General features: G+C 34.3%; 1 protein-coding gene across 11 annotated transcripts in view; it reads left to right on the top strand.

Moving 5' to 3' along the window:
* RALGAPA1 (Ral GTPase activating protein catalytic subunit alpha 1) overlaps nt 1–12476 on the top strand; it is a 277975-nt gene that overhangs the window by 107178 nt on the left and 158321 nt on the right. For 7 of the 11 annotated variants that reach the window (XM_043556003.1, XM_043556001.1, XM_043556002.1 and 4 more), the window contains 3 exons: nt 7796–9346; nt 11118–11242; nt 12218–12434. In XM_043556003.1, coding sequence (XP_043411938.1) covers nt 7796–9346; nt 11118–11242; nt 12218–12434 — 1893 coding nt within the window. Of the gene's footprint in view, nt 1–7795; nt 9347–10035; nt 10117–11117; nt 11243–12217; nt 12435–12476 lie in introns of all 11 variants that reach the window. The other 4 variants (XM_043556008.1, XM_043556007.1, XM_043556009.1 and 1 more) reach the window with 2 other exon arrangements.

Genomic DNA, 12476 nt, shown 5'->3' with positions numbered 1-12476 from the left:
GCTTTTAATTTCCCATTGTTTTGACTAATGATATGGTAAATCTTGAATAATGCATCTCCATCATCTGTAGTAATGGAAGTAAGCAAGGGGAATCAATAAATGAGAAAAGTATATAATCTTAGAGTTGCTTTGGAATAAATCTTTGTATTTATATTAGAGTATAATAGTATATAGGATTCTAAGAACTCATTTTTAAACCAAATAAATCATTCTGTAAAGCTCCAATTTTCAAGGAACCTCAACATTCGGTCATTTTTCCAGTTCTGCCTCAGGTCCTCGATGCCCAGTACTAGGATAAGATGGTCTTTTCTTTAATAAGGTTTAATTACCATGTAATAAGATGTATAGATTCTGGGTTCAGTTCAATGAGTTTTGAGAATCTACACACTCCTATTAACCATCATCCCAAACAAAATATAGAACATTTCCATTACCCCTCAAATTCTCTAGTGACACTTTCAAGTCAGTATCCCTCCTCCCCACACAATCAATCACTTTTGATTTCTATCACCGTAAATTAGTTTTTTTAAAAAGAATTTTGTGTGAGTAAAATCATACAGTGTTTTGTTCTTTAGAAGCAAATGTGTCGAATAATTACTATGCAAAATGTGCTAGCTCAAAGAAAAACACTTGTACATTCTTGGGTACATTATTTCTAGTTTTTTTAATGTTTATTCCTTTTTGAGAGAGAGAGTGGGAGTGGGGGAGAGGTAGAGGTAGACAGAATCCGAAGCAGGCTACAGGCTCTGAACTGTCAGCACAGAGCCCGATACAAGGTTTGAACACAGGAACCAAGAAGTCATGACCTGAGCCAAAGTGGACACTTAACTGACTAAGCCACCCAGGCACCCCTTTCTTGGGTACTTCCTTATCACTCTTATGAGTGTGTCCCTGACATTGCCTCATTTGGTGAGGTTGATTTTTTTTTTTTGTCTTTTAAACAACCCATCTCTGCATCCTTCCAGTTCCTAATGGATTGAAAGCTTATGCAACGGAAAGTGCATTTTTATAATAATGATATTTCCGGTGAAATCCTTTCCATCATCTGTAACCTCATTAAGATCAGCTTTCACCCAAACCAAGGGGGTACATATTGAGGGTTAAATATATGTAGATACACAGACACTCTTGTGGTTGGTGTTCTTTGAAAATATTGTAAATGAAAAAAAAACCTTATTATTTTACTTTTCTAAAAATGAGAAAATAAAATATTCAATTATTGGATGTGATATGTTTGTGTTTTCTGGTTTAGGATGCCTTGATTGATAAATACTTAGACATATTCTGTAATATGTCTAATATTTTGGCAAATATGCATGTTAAGTGCTGAAATCTTTTTTAAAAGTTCAAAGGTGAGATTGTTCCTTTTAAAATGCTGTAAGGTAATGCCTTAACTGGGATAAGTTCCTATTTCAGAATCCTTCACATTTATGTAATTCAGAAAGAGGTTAATAATTTTAATGGCTTAATGGGGGAGGTGTTCTATGAAGAATGTTTGAAAGGAATTTTCTAAATTGCAGTTTTATTTGTTGTTGCTTTCATTTCCCCCATTTGGGGTAACATGCATTCTGTGTTAGATTTAAAGAGTTAGATAATGGTGAGACACCAGTCACTAAATCAAAAACAGACTTTATCTTTGATTATCAAAATAATGTTAATTTCAGAAAATATGGATTGTGTAAAAAAGTATATGAAAATATACATAATCTTCCGAGTGCTTATTTACTGATAACTTAAAATACAGATACCTCCAGTTTTTTGTGCATGTGTACATATAAAATATAAAAACGTAATTAGACTTAGTTATTTTGAATAAAAATCCTTTTTCTTTTAAGACTTAAAAGATACAAAGAACATGGAAAGTAGCAGCAAAAACTGATAAGTAACTTGTGAATTCAGCATATTCCATATTGGTTGTATAAATTTACATCCCTGTCCAGGAGATGTTAATAAGTATCCAATGGATCAAAGATTTATAGTGTATATCATATATTAAAGGCCCCCAGAAGTCCGTTTTTTAAAAAGAGACACAGACACGCATGCGCGCACACATACACACACACACACACACACACACACACACACACGCACGTGTTTATTTCTCAAACTTATGTAAGCATGGATAACTTTTCCAGGTACACATATTCAGGTTCTATAGCATTAAGGTTCCAGAGAGAACAAATTTGGAAGCATTGAACTAACCTTATAAATTTAAAAATTAGCTGTGAAAATTGGACAGGATTATTCTTATATAAACTTATATAGTAGAATTCTGAATTGTTGGACTTTTTCTTCATTGCCTCTGATTGTTGGAGGCAAATTGAAGGCCTAAGCATTTGCTTCTTCAGGTGTTAGGTTCACTGAGGCAGTAAGGAGGTGGGACAGTGATGGGGACAGATAGGGAAAAGAAAAAGAGGTTCAGAATGAAGAGATTTTTAAAAAATAGTCCTAAATTTTAAAAAGAAAATTGCCAGTCTTAGATTCTCAGGCAAACTATTTACTTATGTTTGTAACTTATGTTACAAGGTTTTGAGTAAATTTTACTGTAGAACAGTTTAATGTACAGGGGCACCTAGGTGGCTTGGTCACTTGACCATCTGACTCTTAATTTCAGCTCAGGTCATAATCCCTGGGTGATGGGATGAGGCCCTGTCTCAGGCTTCGTGCTGAGTGTGGAACCTGCTGGAGATTCATTCTCTCTCTGTCTCTTTCTCTCTCTCTCACTGTCCCTCTTCTCAACTCACACATGCTTGCTCTCTCTCAAATTAAAAAAAAAAAAAAAGAATATTTCATTAAAAAAAGAATAGCTTAATGTTCAGAGAAAATTAGTAAGGATAGTGAATTACATAGGAAAAAAGGTTTTGTTTTGTTTTGTTTTGTTTTAAGTTTATTTATTTGAGAGAGGGAGAGAGTGGGGAAGGGGCAGACAGAGGAGAATCCCAAGCGGGCTCCACACTGGCAGTGTGAGCTGGACGCGGGGCTCAAACTCCTGAACCATGAGATCATGAGCTGAGCAGAAACCAAAAGTCGGACCCTTAGCTGACTTAGCCACCAGGCGCCCCAGGAAAAAAGGGTTTTCGTAGTTTTATATCTCTCCCTCATATGAACAGGCTTAATGAACTCAAAATATTTCCTGAGCACATCATTTAAGTCAGGAGTTGAGGTTTCTGTAACTGGCTTCACCAAAAAACAATGAAAATACATACAGTCACTCTAGTTCTTGGTTAGAAGTAGAGTTCTCCAGAAAAATATTTACCTGATACTCTTGAATACTTATGAGGATAAAAGGAAACTCTGTTTAATTCCTCTTATTTTTAACACTAAGATTTTTTTAAATGGACCATCAATTTTCGAAGTACCCTATCTCCATCCAGCCCTTTTTTTCTCCTCCAGTATTCTTGTTTCAGTGTCCATTTTCCCTACACTGTTGTGTGATGCTATATGGTACAGCTTTATATAAACTAAACTAGTTGTGTAGCTGAATATCCTTGAAGAGTTCTTCTTAAGCTCTGGGGACTAGTTCAAAGGCATTTGCTGTATATCATTCTCATTAGTTCTTAATGACAGACTCATGTGTAACAATTGAAATAATATTTTTTCCCAGGCATCTGCCTCAGGTTTTGATAGAATATTGTGGAGGTTGTACAAGCACTTTTTTTTTTTTAAAGCTCTACAAGTAATAGAGGTGTCTAGGCAAGCATGCTCTCCCTGTCCTTTATTCTTACACTAAGTTTTAAGTGTAACTTACTTTTAAGCACTTACTTTTAAGCATTTGGTAACTTAGGCTGAACAGTCTCCATTTTCCTGATAAATGGATTAGAGAGAAGCCAGAAATCTCAGTAATTGTTCTTAAGCAAATTAACTTTTATTGCCAAAAATAATACTTTAATGAAAGAAGGAATTTAAAAAACATAAGCACGTGGGCACCTGACTTTCTTCATACTTTTGCAACTGTTTCTTATTATTTTCTAATTAAGTAGTGTGGGATTCTCACCGGAAATTAAGTTTACAAACCTATTTTCTTTGAATGAGTTCTTAAAATTGCTAACTTGTTTGTCATACTTTTTGCTATTAGAACTCTAGTCTGTCTAGGTCATGTTACACAGGCTGCTAAAATTTAACAGTGCTTCATTATTTGTTTTTTTCTTAAATTTTTTTAAATATTTATTTTTGAGAGAGAGAGACAGAGTGTGAGTGGAGGAGGGGCAGAGCTAGAGAGGGAGACACAGAATCAATCCAAAGCAGGCTCCAGGCTCCAAGCTGTCAGTGCAGAGCCTGACCCAGGACTCAGACTCACAAACCACGAGATCATGACCTGAGCTGAAGTTGGACGCTTAACCAATTGAGCCACCCAGGCGCCACCAGAAAAACAAACTAATCCACAAATAATTTCCAACACTTTCATACTAAACATTATTAAGGAAATCCAGAGTCGAAACTGGGCGTTTCTAATACTTTGTAGGCTCTATAGGAAGCATTTTATACATGTTCAAAAGGTTTTTTGATTTGTTAAACTTTTTTCTTGTTTGCTCATTAGGTACTTTAGTATTATTTTAGATTCAAATAATTTAGAGGCTGCTATTTTTCAAGGTAAAATACAAGCAGCATAATTGTTTTAAAGACCATTTTCGTTTAAACCTGATGCCACTGTTATTTTCAGCAAACCATCACAAAGTTTTTTAGTTGTTTTCTTCTGTATAATTTACTAATGTTTATATTTGACTGATTTTTTATTTCTAAGATCCTTATCTTTAGACAGATAAATCATTATGCCACTTCATAATTTCTTAATACATTAATTTTTGCCATCTTAAAAAAATTAATGAATTACCTCATGAATATGTGACATGTTATTCAGGATATTTAGAATGTGGACTGAGTTTTGCCTTCAAATCCCAGCTCTCCACTTGCTAGTTGTGTAGCCTCAGGCTACACTTAAATAGTTTCTTCATCTATAAAATGGGGATAACACTTATATCACGGTGGTGTTGTTAGGATTAAGTGAGTTAATATATGTTAGATGCTTGTAACAATGCCTAGCTTGTAGAAAAGACTATATGGTTTAGCTGTCATTTAGTATTTTTCTCCTTAACAGAATACAGGTATACAGGCATTTCTTTAAATTTCAGGTCTGCTAGAATTAATTATGCTTAATTTAATTGCTGACATTGATTTCCTGTCAACAGTTATTTTCTTTTTTGACGTTATGCAGTTAGTATTCTTATATGCCTATGTAAGAACTATATTTAAAAACTTAAACATTGGTTTTTATTTAAATTCTCTAACAGTACATTGCTGATAGAAAAATGTTGTTTCTTTTTTTTTTTTTTTTTAAGCTCTTGCCCTCTTAAACTTGCATAAGAATTTTAGGTATTAATATGTGATAAAAAAAAATTAGGAAAAAAACCAGACTGAAATAATGGCTAAATTTGCCTTGCAAGGTGAGGACTGGGTTGGGGAAGAAATTCTTAAAAAGAGAACTTCACAGTAATCTTTACTGGCTTGTTTAGAATAGAAAAATTATGAAATACCAGTAAAGGAACTTAAAATTTTAAACTAATATTCTGCTTTTTTTCTGAGGTTCATGTATTTGCTAGGATCATAACATTGGTATTTAAAAAGGTTTTAAGATTTTAATTTTAAATTGGGGCTGATAAAATAACTATAAAATTCTTAAGAATTTTTATAGAAAATGAAGATAGTCTTTATCCTTTGCTAAGTCCTATTAGGATATTTTGTGGAAAGGAACTTGGAGTACATGTTAAATATAATCTCTGTCTTCTAGGCAGAGGTTCTTATGATCTATTATGGGAGATAACATAAAACCAAGATACCTACATTCATTGAGACACACAAATAAGCATTCATTATCTTCTGCCATAGTAAATAATGGGTATAAATGCATAAATGTTTGGTTTCTGAGGAGTTGTTTCACTTTTTTCATTTAAAAGAATTACTAAATGGCGTGTATGAAGAAATCCAATGTCGTTTTTAGAATATTATATTTTCCTCAACTTAATGATAAAATCTGTCTTAACTTCTAGAGGTATTGTGTGTTTGACCTGTGCTTGGAATCTAAATGTGTATCTTCAGGAATATAGTGGAATCTTGTCATAATACAAACTTCTCTTGATCTGAATCTGTGTATAAAGTAGCTTCTTTTGGACTTTGTACAAAAAGGGCTATATAGGTAAAGTAGAAGGACCAGCCTCATTTTTTTTTAAGTTTATTTATTTATTTTGAGAGAGACACAAAGCACGAGAAGGGGAGGGGCAGAGAGAGAGGGGATGAGAGAATCCCAAGTAGGATCCACATTGTCAGCACAGAACCTGATGTGGGCCTCGATCTCATGAACCATCCAATCATGACCTGAGCTAAAATCAAGAGGCAGATGTTTAACTGACTGAGCCACCTATATGCCCCCAGCCTCCTTTTATTCATAGCATGAATCCCAAGAATATTTTGAATTGCTATCCCCATTTTATAAATGAAAACACTGTTTTTCAGAGTCTGAAGTAAGAAAACCTAAGTTCTAGACCCAGCACAGTCAGTAAGTTAGTGTGTGATCTTAGGGAAGTCACTGTTTTGCTCTGAATGTAAATCTTCTCATTTTCAGTTATGGTCCTGTTACTTTTAGCCTTTGCATTACAAGCCTAATGAGTAACAACATCTGACTTTTTGACTCTTTGTCCTTTTTTCATAATATTTTGCTGCCTTCCAAAAACAAAATTTTTAGTTATTTCTTGGTAATGTAAAGGCCAGAGTGGATTTCTAGGCACTGTATTTTCATTCTAAAATTTCTAATTTGCATATATCTGTACAGTTTAATAGTATTTCATCTTGTGATTTTCAATTTTAAAAATATTTTTGAGGATTTACCATATACTTAGCAGCAAAAACAATGCAGTGATATGGAACAGTAATCTGGCTTCTCATACTTTATGGCTTCACCTCTTTGGGCCTCTGTTTCTTCAGTAAGAGAATTAGATAATCTGTAATGTCCATTTTGACTCTAAAATCTGTGATTCTTAGAGATGTAAGAAGACATAGATACAGTTTTTAAGGTTTAATGCTTGCTTAATGGAAAGGGCCAATGATAGGCAAAGAAGGTTTCTTGCTAGAAGATTAAGTGGTGTTTGTGAGAATGAAGAATACAACTAATTTTTTAACCATGTATTTTATTTGATAGGATGAATAAATTTTAATGCTATAAAAAAAATAAAGCAGAACACCTCAGTAGAACTGTTTCCTGGCACAGAGAACTTGTGGAAGAGGGTGGAGATTCCCATTTGCAATATGTGATCAAATAGGCAAGATTTGAAGAAAAGATAATGCCTCTTGCCTGGCAAGGAAGAAATGAGAATTTATGAGACCCCATAAGATTCTGCAATGGGATACTTAGATCAGCTTTCTTTGTTAAGAGTTACTTTTTTCTGCTTAGAACTTAAGTAGGAAAAATTGAATAGTAAGTTTAAATTGCTTTATGTATTGGCACAGCTCTATCTTTAACTGCACTTCCAAATGTTTCATCACCTCACTGTTACTGTGCATGTTAACATTTTAAAATGTATTCTGATAGTTTTCTAATTCATTGACACTACATGCTGTATTGGCTTGTGCCCATCGTTATTTAAAAACAGATTTCTACTTTTAATAGATTTTATTTCATTGAGCTTACAAAACAAAACTCAGAGTTTTTTTTATTTTAAGCATATGCTTAGGGTATGGTTGAAATTAATCCTATATTTTTCATGTTCGTATAGTTTCTACTGTTCATAATTTTTCTTTTTTACAGATATTGATGATGCTCAAATACTTCCCCGCCCAACTAGAGTCAGACATTTTTCACAAAGTGAAGACACTGGAAATGAAGTTTTTGGTGCTTTGAATGAGGAACAGCCATTGCCTCGAAGTAGCAGCACTTCTGACATCTTGGAACCATTCACTGTTGAACGAGCCAAAGGTGCAGTTCCTGTCATTGACAGTTCATCCCGTCATGCGCCAAGCTTGCAGAGTTCCACAGAGGCTTCTTCAATAACTAGATCCACTGAAAGCCACATCACTGATACTCATAGTAGAGAGTCTTCTCTGGAAGTTGGTGATAGCATATATGATCATCTTTGTCACTTAATAGATCCAGTAGAACTTGCAGATTCAGCTTTTGAACAAATCCAGTACATTGACCTTGAAGGAGATGACGATCTTCTTTCCTCCCTGAAAGAATATTTTAAGGAAAACCAGGAAAATCATAGTAGAAATGAGTTAGGTAAAGATGTAGCTTCTCAGGAATTGATTGTTGGAGTAAATAGGGATGAACAGTCATCCTTAGATAAATTAGAATACATAGACCAGGAAAGTAAATCAGAAAATATCACCTCTTTTGTTGGGACTCCTGAAAACATTCAGTTTCAAAAAGAACCAAACTCAGCTGTCTTCGTGAGTAGTATTGCACCTAACCAGTTAGACAGTTTTATGAGAACAAAAACTTATGAAAAAGCTAAGGAACTAAACAGTGATAAACAGTCATCAGAACCTAGTTCAGGTAGCCCTTGTGATAAAGAAATGAGGAAACACCTGTATAGACAAACAGCCACAGAATTAGATGCCTGTGTAGATACAACACTAGCTGAAAAGGTTAGTAAGGGTGTGCAAATTAATGAAAAAATCACTGTCCCACATGTTATGCATGCCAAGAAAACTACACTAAAAACACCTGTTAACCACAGACTGCCTCATGTTACAAACACTAGCAAGCTTTCTCCAACTAAAAGGAGCTTGTCTGAAACGGTAACTCCTAGAGCCAAAATCATGAAAATTACTACTAAAAAACGAAATACTGTTCATGTTACTTTTAGACCATCTACTGAGTCAGTTCAGTTTTATAATCCTCTGGAAAACAAAGAGGCTCCATGGAAGATGAGACTGCGGAAGCTTGGTGGTTTTAGTAGTAGTAGTAATAGCAACAGCAGCACCAGCAACCCCCATGCCAGCTCAAATAGTTTTACAGAGATAGTGAAACCTGGTGTGTACAGGCCTCTAGATTCAGTTGGTACAGCATCAGTAAGTAGCAAAACAAGTAAGGAATCTACAGAGATTCCCACCACTATATTACAAAAAGAAGGAATTGCAAGTAATCAGTTAGGTAGTCGTAGTACTCTTAGGTCATCAAGTCATGAGGCAGGACTACAGCAGGGCTCCCTGGGTGGCGTTTATAAAACTGTTGTACATGCTCTTTCGAAGCCGAAGGCAAATGTTTCCCCACAGAGGCAGAACAGAATGCCACCAGAGGCTCCACTGAGGGATCTGTACAGTCATGTAATGGGCTATTTTGGAAGGAAAGCTGCAGGTGAGCACTAACAGTGTGCAGAGCGCAAAAGGAGAAAGACAGCACCAGTTTGGCTTAATGCAACTGAAGCAAGCTATAAGCAATCAAAAAGCTTTGGGATGGTCACTGCTTTCTCTCTGTTTGGTTATGCATGCGCCTTTTCCCAGCTGTATTTTTCCCAGCATAAAATGTTTATTTAAATTACTAATTTCCCTTATAAGGCATTTAGTTAAACCTCTTTGCTGCTGAACAAGATAGGAAAGAGGAAGAAAATAGGAAAATTTTAATGACCTTTCAGAGGCTATCTAAATCAAATATTTTCCTGAGTATGCACTACATGAGACATGAAATTAAGTTTACTAAGTAGTTGGAATACTTTCTTCCCTGGCCCCCTATAGTTTATAAAGGGCACCAGCTAGAGCTGATTGAGTTCATTTACTTTTATGATTGATATACTTGGTTTTATCTTTTTTCTTGGAAGAGTATTATTTTGATATTACATAACGTAATGGAAATCAAGGTCATACAACCAGCACTAACATTTTTTAGTTATCATTGAAAGAGAAATTATTTCTTAAATTTCAAAGTGGATTTAGTTACCTTTAAGCCATTTAAAAACAAGCTGCAGGCTTCTTAGTTTTGCATTCATTTGTATAGAATGCAAGTCCTTAAAACACTTACCAGTACTTTTCTTTTTTCTGAGATTTTAGATGTGCATAAAGGTTTCATGATAGCCAATCATGATTTTAATATGGAACCTCTATGGACAGATTACAGAAAGCAAGATTATGGTAACTGTCTTCTCTTATCTTGATTCAAATTAAAATAACTTTACAAATATAGAAAATTAACTTTCAGCAGTAAGGTAGGTTTTGATTTTGTTTGTTTAACATGGTTTTGTTAGCATGATTAACAGAATGCTGTATAATGCATCTTGCATTGAGCCATTAATGCCACTTGAGGGCAGTATTTGACAGCTTAGCAAAGCCTGGCCAGTAATATAAAGATAATGGTATTTCACAATGGACTTTTGACCAGTGTATTTTCTTAACCTGAAATGCTTTTTAGTTTATTAGGAATGTAAGCAATGCTGATTTTCTTTTAATTGCAGAGAAATTAACTTTTCAACAGCATAATGTGAAATAAATAAATATCATTTTTTCTATAAGTTTGTTTCCCAAGTTTAAAACTTTCTTGTTAATGTAGTCATTAAAAAAATCAAAATAACTTTTGTGAGTTTTTTTTTATATAGAAAAACCTTTGTGAAAATAAACCTTTTTTCTTAAGACAATGAAATTAGATTTTGTAGTGAACTGAAATGACATTATGTCACAATTATAGATTATTTATCTAAGCTTAAATGCATTTCTATCCTAGTGAGATGTGCATAGATTGAAGGGATAGATTTCTTGCAAATATTCCTTGGGGAAGAATGGAATTCTAAATTATTAAGGCCCTAAGAAGCAGCATAGAGGCAGGAAGACAGATAAATATACCAGTTTCTTTATAGGCAATATTAACCTAACTCCCAACTAGTGCTTATCTATCAGCTTTCTTGCTGTTTAAGGTCATACTGAAGATTGACTAACATCTGCTTAGTTAAATAAAGTAAATATCAATTTACTAATTCTTAAAATTAAATCTAAAAGGAGAGAAATTATTCATAAATGCATGTTTGGCAAATAATTGATATGGCATAGGTAATTTGTTTTGAGTTATTTTTGTTTGTTTCAAATTTAGGAAATGCAGTTAAGTCTTTTCTCACTATATATAGTTATTTATTTATTTTTAGTCAATAAAGAGGACATGAGCCCCAAACTGCCCCCTCTTAATAGTGATATTGGCAGCAGCAATGCTAATGTTCCTGATCTGATGGATGAGTTTATAGCAGAACGACTTCGAAGTGGTAATGCCTCAGTAAGTGTTGTTTTATTTTATTTATTCGGTTTTAGCGAGGAGAGTAATTAAAAGATACATACTTTTGTGTGTGTGTAAATTTTCATTCAAAACAACCTTCCTCTAAAATTTATATTTTTGTAGTATTTTTTATTCAAAGATCTAAAACAGGCTTATAGTTTTGACTAGGGTAAAAGATTAGAATACCTATTTGTTTACCTATTTAGGAATAAGCCCCTACCTTCCTCGTCTTCCCTCTGCTTTTCATGTTTTGCTCATAGGTTCTCTTCCTTCCCACTGCCAACCCTTAGCAAGAAAGAGGTCTTCTGGCCCAACTCCCATAAGTTGATAGCATAAGTATTGATTGCTTAATAATTACAGAGAACTTCAGAGTAGATTTTAAAGTTATCTTTGTTTTGAGTATTAGAATTATGGCAAAATGAAAATAGAACCAATTTTACCCCTAATAATACTTAATTATTAAGGAAAGAAATACATGTGGAATTGCTTCATTTAAATGGTCCTATTCCATTTGGATTTCAAGCTTTAGTGAATGTCTGTAGCTCCATTACATTTCCCTTTTATTTTCAGTTTCATTTTTTTCCTTGAATGGGAAAAATTTTTTTAAATCATTATAGAATAACCTCTTTGCCATCATTTTTTCCTCCCTCCACTATCTCTATTTGCTGCTGCTTTTTTGAATTGAATACTTTGCTCTTTCTACGGTCTTAACTTGAATCTATGGATCCTTTTGAGGCTTAAGAGTCTCAGGCCCAGAACCATATAATAACTGGGTCTCTACTTTAGATAAACCAACAGTAGTTCAGGTTATGGCTCCATACAATTACATAGATTATTTAGTTAGTGTGTTTTCACCCTCCTAACTCAGGCCCTAAACCTTAGCATTTATTGTGATGATTGTCTTGGCAATTCAGTATTTCAGATGTTTAATGACAAGAAGAAATTTTAATGGTAAAATGTTTCTTGAATTTTTAGACTATGACAAGAAGGGGAAGTAGTCCAGGCAGTCTTGAAATTCCCAAAGACCTCCCTGATGTTCTAAACAAGCAAAACCAAATGCGCCCTATTGATGACCCAGGTGTGCCCTCAGAATGGACTTCTCCTGCCAGTGCAGGGAGCAGTGATCTTATCAGCTCAGATAGTCATTCGGATTCTTTCAGCGCTTTCCAATACGATGGCCGAAAATTTGACAGCAAGTATCTTTTTCAGTTTGAGCAATATGGTTTTTTGTTGA

Source organism: Prionailurus bengalensis, chromosome B3 (assembly GCF_016509475.1).
Source record: "Prionailurus bengalensis isolate Pbe53 chromosome B3, Fcat_Pben_1.1_paternal_pri, whole genome shotgun sequence".
Lineage (NCBI taxonomy): Eukaryota > Metazoa > Chordata > Mammalia > Carnivora > Felidae > Prionailurus > Prionailurus bengalensis.
The sequence above is the reverse complement of the archived record's forward strand: the minus strand, read 5'-3'. Positions and strand labels throughout refer to the sequence as shown.